Consider the following 16,751-nt stretch of genomic DNA (forward strand, 5'->3'; position numbering starts at 1 on the left):
GTTATCCCTCAAGTTGCACAGACCTTTACGTTACAGTTTACAAAGCTTTATAAACACCACTACCCGTAATGGCGAACACCAGCACTGACTCAACACTAGGCACTGTTCTAGCTTTACAGAACCACAGTCCTGTGTTACGGATGAGGAAACAGGTCTAGAAACAACTGCGTGGTCCTGTCTCCTAACGCCTGCCCAGCAATGCTGTGAACACGGTTCCACTGTTTCTGCTTTGGCTGAGATTAAGTGGATTTGCTCAGAGTTTACCCAAACAGAAAGTGGAGATAGGGTTCCTGCTTACATGGAGTTTATCATTTAACTTTATAAATTATAAACTTCATTCTCTCCTCCCCTACTGTTTTCTGGGCATACGGAGATGTCTCAGACACAGTCCTTGCCCTCAAAAGGTTCATAGTCAAGTGAGGTAGATAGATATGCCACAGGTTGCTGTCTTGATAGAGGAACGTACACATCCAGTGGGGGAACCAATGACTAAGTCTGCCTGGGGACAGTGATTGGGGAAGGAGGAGTGAAACTAACAGCACAAACACCAAAGAACATATCAATACAGGGGAGTTTACGATCACTGCCTTACTCTTTTCTCCCTCCCTTCCACTCATTTATTGCACTAGAAAGATGTGCCTGCTCAATCTTGGAGCTGTATATTCAACGTGAACATTTTCCACCTTCAAGGAGCTCAGAGGCTAGTGGCAGAGGCAGGTGAACTGCAAGCAGCATGATATGTGCAACAGAATTATGAAGTACTGTGGGAACACAGAGGAGGTGCATCTAACTCAGAATTGGGGTTTGAGTGGGGGTAGTGTGAGAGAGGACCTTCCAGAATATGAACCATCTAAGCTGAGACATGCGGGAAGAGTAGGTGTTACTCAATGGAAACATATAACTCCAGAGGAGGGAGAGATCCCTTGCCTGGGAATCAGAATTGTCAAAGGAGAGGCACTAGGAGATCGGCTTTTAACAATGGGAAGTGTTTAGACAGGCAAAAGAAGAGAAAAGAGCCCAAAGAAAAACATGAAGGTAGGAAAGCATAGACCTGTATTCAGGGTCAGTGAACAGATAATTTCTGTTGGAGTGGGTGCATCAGGAAAAGCAGTGTGCTTTATCTTATCATTGACTGTGTTCCCTGGTAATTGTTTACAACTCTATCTTGAGAGCACCTTGGGGCCAGTTACTATGTTTTTCATTTCCGTGTCTTTATTATCCAACGTGTGACTGGCCCGAGAGCATGCCTCAGTGAATTTTGGAAAGGTTGAGTGGTTTTAGATGAGGCTGGAAGAAACAGATTGGAAAAACCAGATTGTTCAGGGCCTGTGAATGTTAGCTGTGAAGTTTGTATTTTATTCCTTGGGAAGCAAGTGTTTATCAAAGGCTTTTATGACACCACCAGAACTGTGTTTGAGAAAGATTAGATTGACTTCGCATGTTTAGGATTCCAAAGGAAAAAAATGAAGGGCAGGGAGATTGGTTAGGAGGCTATCTTATGAGATGATAAATATCTGAATTGTGGTGGTCACAGAAATGGAGACGGTTGGTCCAGTAGGGGAGAGGTCTCAAGGGAAGAATGGATAAGAGTTTGTGCTCATCTGGGTTTGAAGAATGAATCAAAGGGATGAGGAAAATCAGGCTGAGAGAAGAATATATGTACAGAAAGAGGGAAGTTGGGGGGTGTGTGGAGGGAAAGCTGACTGGAGAAAAAATTCAGAGCTCCATTTAGGATGGGCTGATTTGGGAGTGGTGGTGGGTTGTCCATATAGAAATATCAGTGATCAGATGGACAGTTGGGGAGTTATTTCAAGAGGAGATGTGGGATAGAAACTCATGAGAGATAAATTGGAATCACAGATTCTCGGGCTCACTCCCACATCTGGGGCTCAGTCTCTGTATCCCTCCCAAGTCAGGATCTCCACAGAGGATGAACACTACCTCCTAAGTCCTCTACTTGGGCTGTCCCGAACAAATTAACTGTTAGAAAAGCCTCACATTCAGCTCCTGTCTGCTTCTCTCCAAGTCCCAACATTATTAATAACAGTCTTAACAGCTGCTGCGTTAAGCACTGATTCTGCCAGGGGCACTGTGCTCTGTGCTTTGCCCATGTAACTGTTACGTTGAAGAAGCAGGGCCGCTGCAATCAAGAAGCAGAATGCAGTCATAAAACAGCTTTACATCTTCAGCCCCACTCTTTCTTTAAATCTTTACCTGCCCATCTAGTTACCAGGGCAGACTTGTTGGAATGGCCTAAATGTCCAGCTCACATTAATAATCAAAAGTCTGAACATAATTCAAAGTTAAAACTTCTCCCCTTTCCCTCTCAGGCTTTGTTTAGTCTCCCACATTTGGGGAGGAGAGTGGTTGACTTCTCTATTTCTTCATCTTACTTCCTCACTGCCCTGCCCTGCCCCATCCCACCCCAGGCCGACTGTGGCTTCTGACCCAATGGTCCCATCAGACCTGGTGTTGGTGGAGGCAGGTTGTTAAGAGAGTAGAGATGGAGCAAGGTCCCTTTGTCATCTGACATTAGACAAATGAGCTCAAAGGGAGTTTGTAGCTGACTCCTATGCAGTGCTTTTGTGGGTATTTCTTACCTGCCGTTCCCTTGACCTACGTGATTAGGTCTCAGTCTTGCTGCTTTCAGTTCCTCAGCCCCTGGTTTCTGGAATCCCCCACCACCTGTGATTGGTCCATTATCACTCTAGGTTGCCCTCTTAGGCAAAGTCCCTTTAAAATGACTTCTAGTTGGCTTTCCCTCCTGCCCAACCAACAGCTGGTCTACAGGAAACACTTAGCCATCCTTTGCCCCAACAAATTCTGGTGGTACAGGCCTTTCAAATGCAGCTGCCTCTTTTTGCTTTGCTAACAGCTAGTCAGCTTCAGATTTTTCAGCGCAGGGTCTGGCAACAGCCTCTGTACAAGCTTCAGATGGCACAGGCCAAGCTACTCTAGGGGCTTTCTTCTGGCTTCATGATTTGTTCCAAGAAAGCGGAGACTTGTGTTTGAAATTAGAGAGAAAGATGCTAAGGGTGGTGGGGGGTGGGGAATGACCTTTGATATGCTGAAGAGAGAGAGGGAGGGAGGGAGGGAGGGAGGGAGTGATCGGGTGCACAAGAGGGTGAGATCAAAGGATGTTTATCACTCTTACTCTGTGAGAAAGCACAGAAGGGCACCCAGAGAGCAGTTGGTAAGTTCACACCCAGTGGCCTTACCCTTCCTGGATAAGAACTAGAAAATTAGAGAAGTTACTCCATGGGGACCTGAAGAGGGTTGAGAAGGTTCAGATAACAGTCATGGCCACTGGGAAAATGCTGAGCCAATGAGTAAAGATGAGAAAGGGATTAGCTAGTGGCTGTGAGGGCCACGTTGAAGTTCTGCAGTGTGTATTTGTTGTGCGCCTGAGTCCACGTGGTCTTCTGCAGCCCAGACCCCATACCAAGTTTATGGACATACACACAACTGCATTCTCACATCCTAGAACACATAAACACATGGATCTACACGGGTATTTATTTTTATCTTTTATTGGTGTCCAGTTTATATACAGAAAGTATACAGGTTCTTAAGTATTCAGTTTGGTTTTGACAATTTACACTCTGTAACCACCACCTAAAACAAACTATAAAATGTTATTCCAGAAAGTTCTCTCATGCTCCTTTCCATCAGTCCCTCTGGATAGTTACTTCCTGATTTCTATCACCATAGATTTGTTTTGCCTATTCTTCATCATATGTAAAAATATACAATACATTGACACCCTTCTTGCTCCACCCCCACATACCCACAAACCACACACATCCACATGTACTGACCATTTTGTACCTTACAGTGGGCTTAGATCATAGTCATGGGCTATCAGGGATTTTGTTATTAGGTGCACATGTTATTTGCCAACCTACCTTCTCTTCAACCCTAAAATCATACCTCCAGTGAGGTCTCTTAAGTCATTCCTTTTAGAACCCCAGAGCTAAAATGAAGAGTTGGAAAAGTGCTCATCATTCCACTTTGCATGAGAGGTTTATTTATTTTTCTCTAAGTGCTCTAGAATATTGGAAATTGGGGACATATAGTGTAAAACAGAACTGTATTTAGATAAATAGCTTTAACTCTTACTCGTGACTCATACCTGCTGAAAGTCAAAGGATTTGGCTCTCTAAGATATATTCCAGCAGAATCAGTAGGAGGTGGTGGACTGGCACAGCAGAGGCAGCAGGAAGCTGCCGGCAAGGATCCTAAGAGCTGAGAGTCACTGATGGTGACAGATTTAATTCTGGAGCAGAGCCTCAGTCATTTGTACCAGCCAGACGCCGGGGAGTGAGAGCAGAACTAAGTCCAGAGCCTGGTCAGGTCCAAGGACACGTGTCAGAGGAGCAGAAGGTGGGGCCTAAGCCCAATCAAGAAGCAAAGGAGAAGCAAGCCCTGGAGACAGAGTTGGAGGAGGTGAGTCCAGATGGTCATTCACGGTCTTTGGGAGACTGTGCTGTAGCTCGCTAGTCCCTGCCTCCGACTGCTGAGTTGCTGCATGGGTAGGCAGGACTATAGGGCACCTCTTATGGGTAGAATAGGCCTAGGTTTGGAGACCTGCCAGTGAAAGCAGGATCTAAGGCAAGGGCAGGGATGTGAGTGAATGGGTCTAGGCCTCTGGTCCATACCTGATTCCCCCAAATATAGAGATACTGGAGATGACTAAGGAGAATTTAGGTTACAATAGCTCGGGCTTCATTCTTCTTTCTTTTATCTGTGCCAGTGGGACCTGGTGGTCCTCTGAACTGAAAGAGAGATTTTAGGACCACTTCTGCAGCCTGGGACTGCGTTGTCCAGCTTTGCCAAGGTTCAGGCCACAAAGAAAGTGTCAGGCTGGGATAGAATAAAGACCTGCCAGATTCCTTAAGATCCTGACCCTCGGGCAGCACCACAGGTTCCCCCGGCTTATAGATTTCACCGTCTCCTGTTCTGGTCTTTGGCTCAAGATTCTCTGAATGGTGCTTTCTGTTTACTGGACTAGTAGCTATCAGAGGAGCCAAGATAAAGTTGAAAAGAGAGAGATAGGGTAGGAGCAAAGGAAATTCTATTTCCTGAGTTTCTGATATGTGTCAGGCCCAGTGCTAGACAATTTATATCAGTTTTCTCAATCAAACATTCCTACAGCCTTTCCAGTGTGTAGTATTGCCTCAGTTTACAGGTGAGGGCATTGATGTCTGTCACTGTGTTTAAGCCTTGGTCATCTTGGCACAGCCTGAGTTTCCCACTGAGAACCATGGTTCCAGCAGCATCAAATAATGCCCCTTCTCCACCAGAAGCAAATGCCCACCAATTGTGTCCACCTGGACTCTCTGGAGGCTTAGGGTGGCTTGGCAGCTGAGCACTAGACCAAGTTCTCAGTGTCCTGGGACTCCTATGAGAAACCTGTGGTCAGGCCCAGCCTCTGACAAGTTCTGCCATCAGTCAGAAAGGAAGTCCTTGAGCATTGGCCAGACACAGGGAGAAAGGGAGAAGGGCTGGATCTGGCTGACTCCCCCTTAGTCTCAGGCTCTGGCAATCCCCAGTGAAACAGCCCTTTCCAATGAGCTGTTTTCACTGGGGATTATATTTGGGGAAACTGGCCCTTTCCAAAGGACCATTTTCCCCAGATATAGACATGTGCTCTCACTGGAGGTGAGCTTGCCAGCTCAGTTGCTTCCAGACTGCTCTGGGCTGACTGGGAGAGAGAACCACACATTAGCCCCTGGCTTGAAGGTCAGACCAGGTCATCACACAGAGGGTGAAAAACCTTCCTACTGGTGGGTGTCCAGTGTGTAGGGACAAGGCCTATGCTGGTGCTCTACTTTCCTAACAGAAAGAGTAAGTGCCTTTGCCTGCCACAGTGAGCTGTGTGGATTTACCAGAGGGGTAACTTCATAGGATGATCTGTCTCTCTCTCACCCCCATCAAGCCGGATCCCCAAAGGAGCTCCCTCTGACCCCCTGCCCATCCCTCCTGCAGGAACTATCACACTAGTTGCCCTGAAAGTCTCTTAAGAAGAGCTGTGCTGTGCTGAAAGAGTCCAGCATAAGGGGAGACATCTTTAACTTGCCATTTTGGCTCCACTGTTTTGAACAGGTCACCAGGAAAATAATACTTGGAGGAAGTAATCAATATAAATAAAATTCACAGCAGCAGGAACTACACTTGGAAAATGTGATATGATAAAAATCTGATTAAGGAACCAAATCTTTATTGTAAAACTCACATGGAAAAGACTTGATTCTGGGAAAAATAAATTTAGTTAATCAAAATTGAAAGTGGAAAAAAATTGGAATTGGTTATTGTGAAATATAGAAAATCAGTTAAGAAATTAAATTGGGGGCCGGCCCCGTGGCTTACTCGGGAGGGTGCGGCACTGGTAGCACCGAGGCCGTGGGTTTGGATCCTATGTAGGATGGCTGGTGCGCTCACTGGCTGAGTGTGGTGCAGACTACACCATGCTGAGGCTTGCGATTCCCTTACCGGTCAAAAAAACCAAAAAACAAAAAACCCAAAAAACAAACAAACAAAAAAGAAATTAAATTGGCTTTCACTAATGGAATTCACTAAGGAAAATACTTCTGGCAAAAACTCATACATATTACTTTAACATTTTTATGTAAAAGCACAATATGAGAATATTCTTAGGGCCCAAATGGTAGAGCCAAGCACATTCTAAACCCTTCAGAATTTGGAATTGTGCTGAAAGGGATGGTTACTCATGTTCAGTCCTTGACCTACCCAGGCTTGGGGCGGGGTGATCTGATCTCAGCTTACAGGGATAGATCCTCTCTCAGAACCATGCTGTTAGGTTTGGGGACTGCTCCCGTCTCTCCAGCAGGTGAGAGGCAGTTCATGCTTGACCAGGTAGAGTCCCTGCCCTTTGAGAGGGAGAGGGGGCTGGGTTTTTACCTGGGTGCCCTGAGACAGTTCCTTGGCTAGTGAAAGAGGAGATACAGATTTCATTGGGGGAAAGTAGGTGGGATTGGAGGATGGGCTCTGAGCCATAGACCAAATGGGTTAGGAGCCAGCTTTTATGTTGGCTTCACAAGGTTGTAGTACTAGACACAAAGCCTGTCCTCTCTTCTCTATACTCATCACCCCCTAAATGGCCTGCTGACAGGGATTTCAGAGGCAGAGGATCCAGGACCTGATGTGGGGTGGGAGTGAAGAGATCCTCAGGAGAAATCTCCATGTGGAAAAAGTACCGCAGCAGGTGAAGATGGCCCCACTGGTAAAGACAGTAACTAACAATAATATGTTAATTTCACACATGCTTATTGAGCCCTGGAGATGGAGGGAAGTGGGTAGGTCAGCATTACATTTAGGAGGTGGAGCTCATAGATTGCATGTAAGGGGATGAGGGAAAGAGGAATCAGGCAACTGGGTTTGAGCTCCTGGGTAGATAACAGTGCTGTTGAGACTGAGACAGCTAAAAGAGGAGCAGGTATTGGAGGTGTGGGCATGTGTGAATTAGAAGTTCTGTTTCAGTCATGCTGTATTTGAGAAGCCTATCAAGCATTTCAATGGAAAGGTCAAGATGGGATAAAATTTGGGAGTCATTGCCATGTAGGTGGTGTTCAAGGGACTGGATGTATCACCGAGACTCTAGGTCTTAGAGTGGTGGTTCTCACTGGGGCGATTTTGCCTCCTTCTTCTAGGGGACACTTGGCAATGTCTGGAGACATTTTTTGTTGTTACAGCTGGGTGGGGGTGGGAGGTTGCTATTGGCATCTACTGGGTGAATACCAGAGATGCTGCTAAATATCCTACAATGCGTAGGCCAGTACCCCACAACAAAGAGTTATCTGGCCTGAAGTGTCAGTGGTGCTGAGGTTGAGAAACTCTGTCCTACAGTGAGATTGTAGATAGAGAAGAAAGAAAATAACTAAGCTCGGGGCATTTTTGCAGGAAGAGGTAGAGCCTCCAGCAAAGCAGGCTGGAGAGGAACAGTCTATGAGGAAGGAGGGAAGCTTGGAGGGTGTGGTGTACTGGGAGAGGAGAGTGTTGGGGGGAGGAAGATAAGCAATTACCCCCACTTTACAGAGCTGGAAACTGAGGCACAGAGCAGCTAATTACTCCCCAAGGTCAGGCAGCTAATAGTAGGTGGCAGAGCCAGGATTCAGAACTAGAGAGTTTGACTCTAGGGTGAGCATTATTGGTGAGGAGGTGGAGGCGGTGACTAAACCATTGCCCTTTTGAGAAGCCTTGCTTGTAAGAAGAACACAGGTAGGTAGAAGAGGATGTTTACATGCCTATAGGAAGGATCCGCCTGGAGGCCGAAATTGATGATGGTGGGTGGGGGTTGGGGGAGGGAATGAGAACAGAACTCTGAAATAGAAAGAGCAAGGTCCAAGTTGAGGTGTTGGCTTTGCCCAGGAGTATCTTACTGGTAACTCTGAAGTGGAGCCTAACAGTTTTGAGCAAGATTACCCATGTACTCAATTTCTCCCCTACCCACCCCCTTGCTGGCCTCAAGAGGCCCTGTTCTGCTCTCCTGGTAGCCCCCCTGCTAAAAGGTAGCCTCCTGCAGGAGGCTGCTGCACAGGCCAAACCCTACCAGAAATAGTTGTGCCCAGAAACCCATGTCTCAAGCGCAGCCCTGCCATCAGGGGCCAGAGCCCAGCTCTGTACACATCAGCGATTCTTTTCTACATTGACCATCACCATTCTTAACACAGCCTACAAGGCTCCTCATGAGGCGACTTATGTTGACCTCCCCAGTGTCTGCATTTATCATTCAGTTGCAGCCATACCAGGCTCCTTCAAACTCTCTTGGGGGCTGAGCTCATGCTTACTCCCAGGAGAATGTTCTTTTCTCCTTCCTTACCCTCTCTCCCTTCTCCATCTTGCCCAGCCTCCTGCCTCAGTTTATCAGCCACATCCTCAGACAGCCCTTATCTGGTTCCTCCAACTAGGTGAGAGCCTCCTGGTAGCTACTCCTGTGACAGAGGATGCTTACTTTTTCATAGTGCTCTTCCTATTTGCAATTTTTTTCTCCAATGTCTGTATTCCACACTAGTCTGTAAGCTCTGTGAGAGTAGGTCTCATATACTATAGTTATTTCCAGTGCCTGGCATACAGTGGGTCCTCAGTAATTATTTGTTAAATGAACCAATGAATTGGTGACTTAACAGCCTACCTGGAATTTATATGGCTCAGATATGTTGTGTTCAATATTTTTTCTCCTCTGTACACATTTCATTACAAATTTTTGAAGCCTTCCTAATCACTTACATTATTAGGTTCATCTTTGTTTGAAGGTATGTTAAGAAAGAGTTCAATTCATTATCTTACTTTGTGGTCATTCATCTAAAATTGAAAGGTATATTAAGCTTGTACCTTATTGATTTTTTCCCACTAGGATGTCTGATTTGGTTTTGTGTGAACCAATAGAGCTTTACAACATCTTGAATCAGGTCACAAATCTGTCCAGATTAACTGAACCCAACTATCTCTGTTTATTGGGTAAGTACTTAGAAAAAAAAGATACGTTTGAGGAAAGTGCCCTTTATACACTATTTTTGATGAATTAAACTTTTGTAATGAATGACTTTGGAAAGCTGTTGCTCATTAGCTTAAAATGCTGCTACTGACTATGATATGACTTATAAATCATCCAAGATTAATTTTAGAAGAGAAGTTCCTGGAAGACTCATGCTCTGAATCCTTTGTTATTGTTTTTAGTGAAATATTTTAAACATATAACAAACATATAGTAATACTAATAAATACTCATGTACCCATCACTCAGATTTAACATAGTAAATAAAATATTACAGATGCAGATGCCCCTTATTTGTACCCGTTCTGATTGCATTCTTTCCCTCCCCAAAGATGACTGCTTCTGTGTTTTTACACTTTTGCTATTTATGTTGCTATCCTGAAATAATATGTGTGGTTTAATATTTACACAAGTAGCAAGCATTCTGCAATTTTCTGTTTTTTGTTTTTTGCTTAAAATTATATATCTGAGATTTCCCCCCATGTCTATATGTGAAGATCTAATTAATTGATTTTAACTGTTAGTTGGAATATGTATCCATTCCAATTGATTTCCATGTGTTGCTTGCCTTGTGTTGTTATTATAAACAATGCTGCAGGGAACAGCCTCATGCATCTCTCCTTATTCATGTGTGCAAGAGTTTCATTAGGATACACACCTAGAAATGGAATTGCCAAGTTGCAAATTCAGCTTCACTACATTATTGTCAAATGGTCCTCCAAAGAGATTATGTCGTTTACATTCTCGTTAGCAGTGTAAGAAACATATTTTCCAATACCTGGTTTTGTCAGCCTTTAATATTTTTGGAATCTGATGGGTATAAAATGGTATTTTTCATTTCCCTAATTGTTAATAAGATTGAGCATCTTTTCATGTGAAGTACCTATTCATATTTCTCCATTTTTCTATTGGGTTATTTGTTTTTTTTCTTATTAATTTTTAGGAGTTCTTTATATACTCTAGATACTAATCTTTGTTATTTAAACATGTCACAAATAACTTCTCCCACTCTTTGCTGTTTCTTAGCCTTTTTTTTCTTGTGAAATATGGTACATACACATGAAGAAGAGTATTAAAAATAGAAATTTTGAGTTTAGTGATTTATCACAAAGCAAACACCTATGTCACTATAACCCAGATCAAGAAATAGAGTATTATCAGCATGGTACCCCACAGATATGTAAAATCAATTATGTTTCAATAAAACAAAAAGAAATAGAATACTGGCCCCCATAAGGCCCACTTTGCCCTTTTCTTATTGCTACTCCATTCCTCCCCCTCCAGAGGAACCACTGTCCAGAATTCCTTGTTTTTCTTATGGTCTTCCCACCTGAGCATACATGCTTATAGATTAATTTTATGTGGCTTTTGAATTTTATATAAATGTTATCAGACAGTATTCTCCTTTGTGCTTGGCTTGTTAACGTTCATCATTATGTTTGTGAGGTTCATCCATGTTGTTGTGTACAGAAATTTATTCATTTCACTGCTTTGTGACATTCCCTTCTATGAATATCTCACAGTTAATGCATCCATTCTACTTCTGGTAGATATTTGGGTTATTTCAGGTTTCAGCTGTGAACGTCTTTGAACATATCTCAAACATGTTCATGTGCACACATTTCTGTCGAGTTTATTCGTCAGGGTAGAATTGCTAGGTCAAAGGGAATGTGTATTTAGTTTTAGCAGATAATGTCTTTGGCTTATTTTACTTATTTATTTATATATATATTCTTAAAAATATGTTTTTATTTATTTTCACCTTTCTTGGAGTATAATTGACAAGGAGAAGGTATACAACTTGACGTTTTGATATATGTGTACATTGTGAAATGATCACCAGAATCAAGTTAGTTAACCTCACAGTTACTAATTTTTGTGTGTGTGCTAAGAACACTAAAGATCTGACCTCTTATAAAATTTCAAGTATATAGTACAAGATTGTTAACTATAGTCACCATGCTGTGCATTAGGTCTTCAGAACTTACTCATCTTGCGTAACTGAATCTTTGTTCCCTTTGACCAACATCATCCCATTTTCCCCACTCCCCAGCCTCTGGCAACCACCACTCTATTCTCTAATTTTATGAGTTTGACTATTTTAGATTCCATATATAAGTGAGATCATGCAGTATTTGTCTTTCTGTGTCTGGCTTATTTTGCCTAATAATGTCTTGCTTGCACATCCATGTTGTTGCCAAATGGCAGGATTTTCTTCTTTTTTAAAGGACAAATAATATTCCATTATATATGTTTTGTTTATCCATTCATCTGCTGATTGATGGACATTTAGGTTGTTTCCATATCTTGGCTATTATGAATAATGCTGCAATGAACATGGGAGTACAGATATTTCTTTTAGACACTGATTTAATTTCCTTTGGATATATACTCAGAAATGGGATTTCTGGATCATATAGTGGTTCTATTTTTAATTTTTTGAGGTATCTCCATATCATTTTCCATATGGTTGTACTAGTTTACATTCCCACCAACATTGTACAAGGGTTCCTTTTTCTCCACATCCTCACCAACACTTATCTTCTGTCTTTTTTAATAATGACTATTCTAACAGGTGTGAGTGATATTTCATTGTGGTTTTGATTTGCATTTCCCTGATGATTGGTAATGCTGAGTACCTTTTCATATACTGTTGGCCATTTGTATGTCTTCTTTTGAGAAGTGTGTGTTCAGCTCTTTAGCCCATTTGTTAACTCAGGTTATTTATTTATTTATTCTTTTTTGCTATTAAGTTCCTTATATATTTTATATATATATATATATTTTGAGTTCCTTATATAGTTTGAATATATAACCTTATCAGATATATGGTTTGTAGATATTTTCTCCCATTCTGTAGGTTGCCTTTTCACTCTATTGATTGTTTCCTTTGCTGTGCAGAAGCTTTTTAGTTTCATGCAATCCCACCTATTTTTGCTTTTGTTGCCTGTGCTTTTGGTGTAATATACAAAAAATAATTTCCCAGACGGACATCAAGAGCTTTGCTCTATGTTTCATCTTGTAGTTTTATAGTTTCAGGTCTTATGTTTAAGTCTTTAATCCATTTTGGGTTAATTTTTTTGTATATAATATATTATTATTATGTGTGAGATAAAGGTCCAATGTCGTTTTGTTGCATGTGGATATCCAGTTTCCTAGCACCATTTATTGAAGAGACTATCCTTTCCCCATTGTGTGTTCTTGGCACCTTGTCAAAAGTCAGTTGAGACAACCAGGCAAGCAATGGAGCCAGCTACCCATGGTCCAGGATGAGAGCCATGGGCCTCAAGCCCTGCCCCCCCACCCACACACAACTAGGCAAGCAATGGAGCCAGCCACCTGGGGTCCTGAGACAGGAGCCAAGGGCCAGCCTAGTCCCCACCTCCTGCAACAACATCTTAGAATGTTCTTATAAGTCATGTGTGTTTCTTTGGGGTGTGTGACTTATCTGCTCATGTCCTTCACAAAATTTCTGCTTAGATTTTTCTAATTCATTTTTAAGAGTTCTTTATGCATTAAGGATGTTAATCTTGGAGTGTTGAATTTGTTCCTTATCAACTGACTTTAAATTTAATTTGTGATGTTTTTCTTCAAAAAAAGAAATAGAAAATAAAAAGGTCAGTTGAATGTAAATGTGTGGATTTATTTCTGGGCTCTCTATTGTGTTCCAGGTATATATGTCCCTTTTTATGCCAGTACCATACTGTTTTGATTACTGTCACTTTGTAATATATTTTGAAATCACAGTTATTTCCTTCTTGATCAGGATTACTTTGGCCATTCAGAGTCTTTTGTGGTTCCATATGAATTTTATGATTGTTTTTTCTATTTCTGTAAAGAATGCCATTGGGATTTTGACAGATTGCATTGAATCTATAGATTGCTTTGGGCAATGTGAACATTTTAACAACATTAATTATTCTGATTCACGAACATGGAATGCACTGTCATTTATCTGTGTCGTCTTTAATTTCCTTTATCAACATGTCATAATTTTCACTATACAAGTCTTTCATCTCTGGTTAAGTTTATTCTTAAGTATTTTATTCTTTTTGTTGCTATTGTAAATGGGATTGTTTTCTTAATTTTTATATTGGATAACTCAGTGTTTGTGTATAGAAATGCCACTGATTTTTGTATGTTGATTTTGTGTCTTGCAACTTTACTGAATTCATTTAGTAGTTCTAACAGCTTTTTTTGTTGTTGTTGAATTTTTAGCATTTTCTACATATATGATCATGTCATCTGCAAATAGAGATAATTTTACTTCTTTTCTGATTTGGATGCCTTTATTTTACTTGCCTAATTGCCCTGGCTAGAGCTTTCAGTACTGTGTTGAATAGAAGCGGTAAGAGTGGGTGTCTTCACCTTAGAGGAAAAGCTTTCAGTTTTCCCCATTGATGATGGTTTTAGCTGTGGGCTTTTCATATATGGTCTATATTGTGTTGAGGTAATTTCCTTTTATACTTATTTTGTTCAGTGTTTTTATCATGAACAAATGTTGAATTTAGTGAAATGTTTTTTCTGCCTCTATTGAGGTGATCATGCAGTTTTTGATTTTTTTTATCATGTTGTTTTTGTTTTTTTTTTTATCATGTGGTTTTTATGTTTCATTCTGTCAATGTGGTGTATCACATTGATTGAGTTCATATATTGAATCATCCTTGCATCCCAGAAGTAAATTCCACTTGGTCATGGTGTGCTATGGATTAAATGTGTCCCCCAAAAGTTCATGTATTAGAAACTTGATCCCCATTGTAGCAGGGTTATAACAGTGGGATATCCAATTATGGTATTTGAAAGGTGAGGCCTTTAAGAGGTGACTAGATTGTGAGGACTGTGCCCTTGTGAATGGATTAATCCATTCATGGAGTGACGGGCATGGTTGTGATGGCTTTATAAGGCGAGCAAGTAAGAAAGTTAGCTCTCTTGCTCAGCCCATTCTCACCATGTGATACCCTGGTCACCATGGGACTCTAGAGTTCCCATCAAGAAGAAGGCCCTCACCAGATGTGTTCCCTGGACCTTGGACTTCCCAGCCTCCAAAACTGTAAGGAATAAATTTCATTTCTTTATAAATTATCCAGTTTTTGGTATTCTGTTATAAGCAACAGAAATGTACTAATACATGGTATATAATCCTTTTAATGTGCTATTGAATTTGGTAGATTAGTCTTTTATTAAAGATTTTTGCATCTCTTTTCATCAGGAATGTTAGCCTGTAGTTTTCTTTTCTTGTAGAGTCTTTTTCTGGCTTTGGTATCAGTCATGCTGGCCTCATAAAATAAGTTTGGAAGTGTTCCCTCTTCTTTTATTTTCTTGGAAGAGTTTAAGAAGGATCAGTATTAATTCTTCTTTGAATGTTTAGTAGAATTCACCTGTAAAGCCATCTATCTTGTCCTGAGCTTTTCTTTGTTGGGAGATTTTGATTTCTGTTTTAATCTCCCTATTCGTTACTGGTCTGTTCAGGTGTTCTATTTCTTTTTGATTCAGTTTTGGTAGACTATATGTTTTTAGGAATTTACCCATTTCTTCTAGGTTATACAATTTATTGGTGTATAATTGTTCATAATAGTCCTTTATAATCCTTTTATATTTCTGAGGCATCTATTGTAATGTCTCCTCTTTCATTTATGATTTTATTTATTTGAGTCTTCTCTCTTTTTTCCTTAGTCCAACTAAGAGTTTTTGATTTTATTTATTTTTTCAAAACAGCATCAGTTTTGTTAATTTTTTTCTATTCTCTATTTCATCTGTTCATCTATTCTCTGATCTTTATATTTCTTTCCTTCTGCTAACTTTGGGCTTAGTTTGTTCTTCTTTTTCTAGTCACTTGAGGTATAATGTTAGGTTTTCCTCTATGGGTCTTGTTTAAGAATTTTTTACAAACCCTAATGTTATAAAGATGCTCCTGCTCTATTTACTTTTGAAAGTTTTGCTTTTCCAATTTAAGACATTAATCTATCTGGAATTTATGTTTGGATATGGTTTTTGGTAGGGATCTTATTTTCTTTTCTTTCCATGTACACAGCTAATTGTCTTAATGTTATTCATTTTAATAATATTTTCTAATTGGTTGTTTTCTAATTGCTGGTGGGTAGGAGCATTATTGATTTTTTTCTTTTTAAAACTTTATTTCAACATAACTATGCTTACAGAAATACACTCATATTGGTTAATGGAATGTAATTTAAGTTTAATTTATCCTGTACAATTTGGACCAAAAAGTTGGTACATGTTTTACAATTTTTTTTTTTTTTTTTTAAAGATGACCGGTAAGGGGATCTTAACCCTTGACTTGGTGTTTTCAGCACCACACTCTCTGAAGTGAGCTAACTGGCCATCCCTATATAGGGATCCGGACCCATGGCTTTGGTGTTATCAGCACCACACTCTCCCGAGTGAGCCACGGGCCAGCCTTCATGTTTTACAATTTTGAAAGAAAGGATTTGCAATCTGGTTTATTTTTCATCTATTATAAATGTATAAAAGATCCTTCACCAAATGCTACAAAAGCAGGCTGCAAGAACCTTGAGAAATTTACCTTTGGTTTGCGTTAGAAAAATAACGTACTATATTGTAAAAGTTCTTTTGAGAGCTGCTGCTTCCTTTAAAACTAGTGCTTTTATGCTAAAACTAGTATTTTAATGCTAAAAACAAAAACATGAAGGAACTAAAACCCCTTGTTATGTAATTGATCTGTAAAGACATTGTTACTAGAAATCTCACTGATTTGAGGCCTTTCTTCCGGAAACAGAGTCTTGGTTATCAGGCCTATATTAGATTCTGAACCTTAATGCCATGTACTTGTACTTATTAAAAATTGTATCAATGAAAAGTATATTAGTTTTGTGAACTCTGGTCCAGTTGGGAATTCTTCAATTTAAAAAATGTGATATTTACGTGAAACTGTTGGAATCTTTTTATTTTCTCAGTTTCCCTCCCACTGGATAAAATTGAAGCTAGAGTTTTCCCTTTGATAAAAGAACAAAAAATGACATGTTATTTGTAAATTGATGTTTGGTAACTTAGTGATAAACTTGAAATACTGGAATATATCATAAACCTAATCCTAGGTAGTCTTATGAAAATGTATCTCTTTTAAATAGTCTTAAAAACTAGATTAGAGGACTTCTGGTCAAGATGGTGGAATAGACGGTCCCCAGTGTCAATCTCCCCTACAAATCAACTAATTTACAACTATAAAAAAGCAATGAAAGCCAAGCTGGGGCCTTTA

The 16,751-nt window shown here is 40.5% G+C and overlaps 1 protein-coding gene across 7 annotated transcripts in view; it reads left to right on the forward strand.

Moving 5' to 3' along the window:
- The window catches only part of STYXL1 (serine/threonine/tyrosine interacting like 1), a 56,246-nt gene that overhangs the window by 690 nt on the left and 38,805 nt on the right, over positions 1-16,751 (forward strand). For 3 of the 7 annotated variants that reach the window (XM_063091154.1, XM_063091155.1, XM_063091160.1), the window contains exon 2: positions 9,374-9,477. In XM_063091154.1, coding sequence (XP_062947224.1) covers positions 9,374-9,477 — 104 coding nt within the window. Of the gene's footprint in view, positions 1-4,164; positions 4,447-9,373; positions 9,478-16,751 lie in introns of all 7 variants that reach the window. The other 4 variants (XM_063091157.1, XM_063091156.1, XM_063091158.1 and 1 more) reach the window with 3 other exon arrangements.

Source organism: Cynocephalus volans, chromosome 3, assembly GCF_027409185.1.
Source record: "Cynocephalus volans isolate mCynVol1 chromosome 3, mCynVol1.pri, whole genome shotgun sequence".
Taxonomy (NCBI): domain Eukaryota; kingdom Metazoa; phylum Chordata; class Mammalia; order Dermoptera; family Cynocephalidae; genus Cynocephalus; species Cynocephalus volans.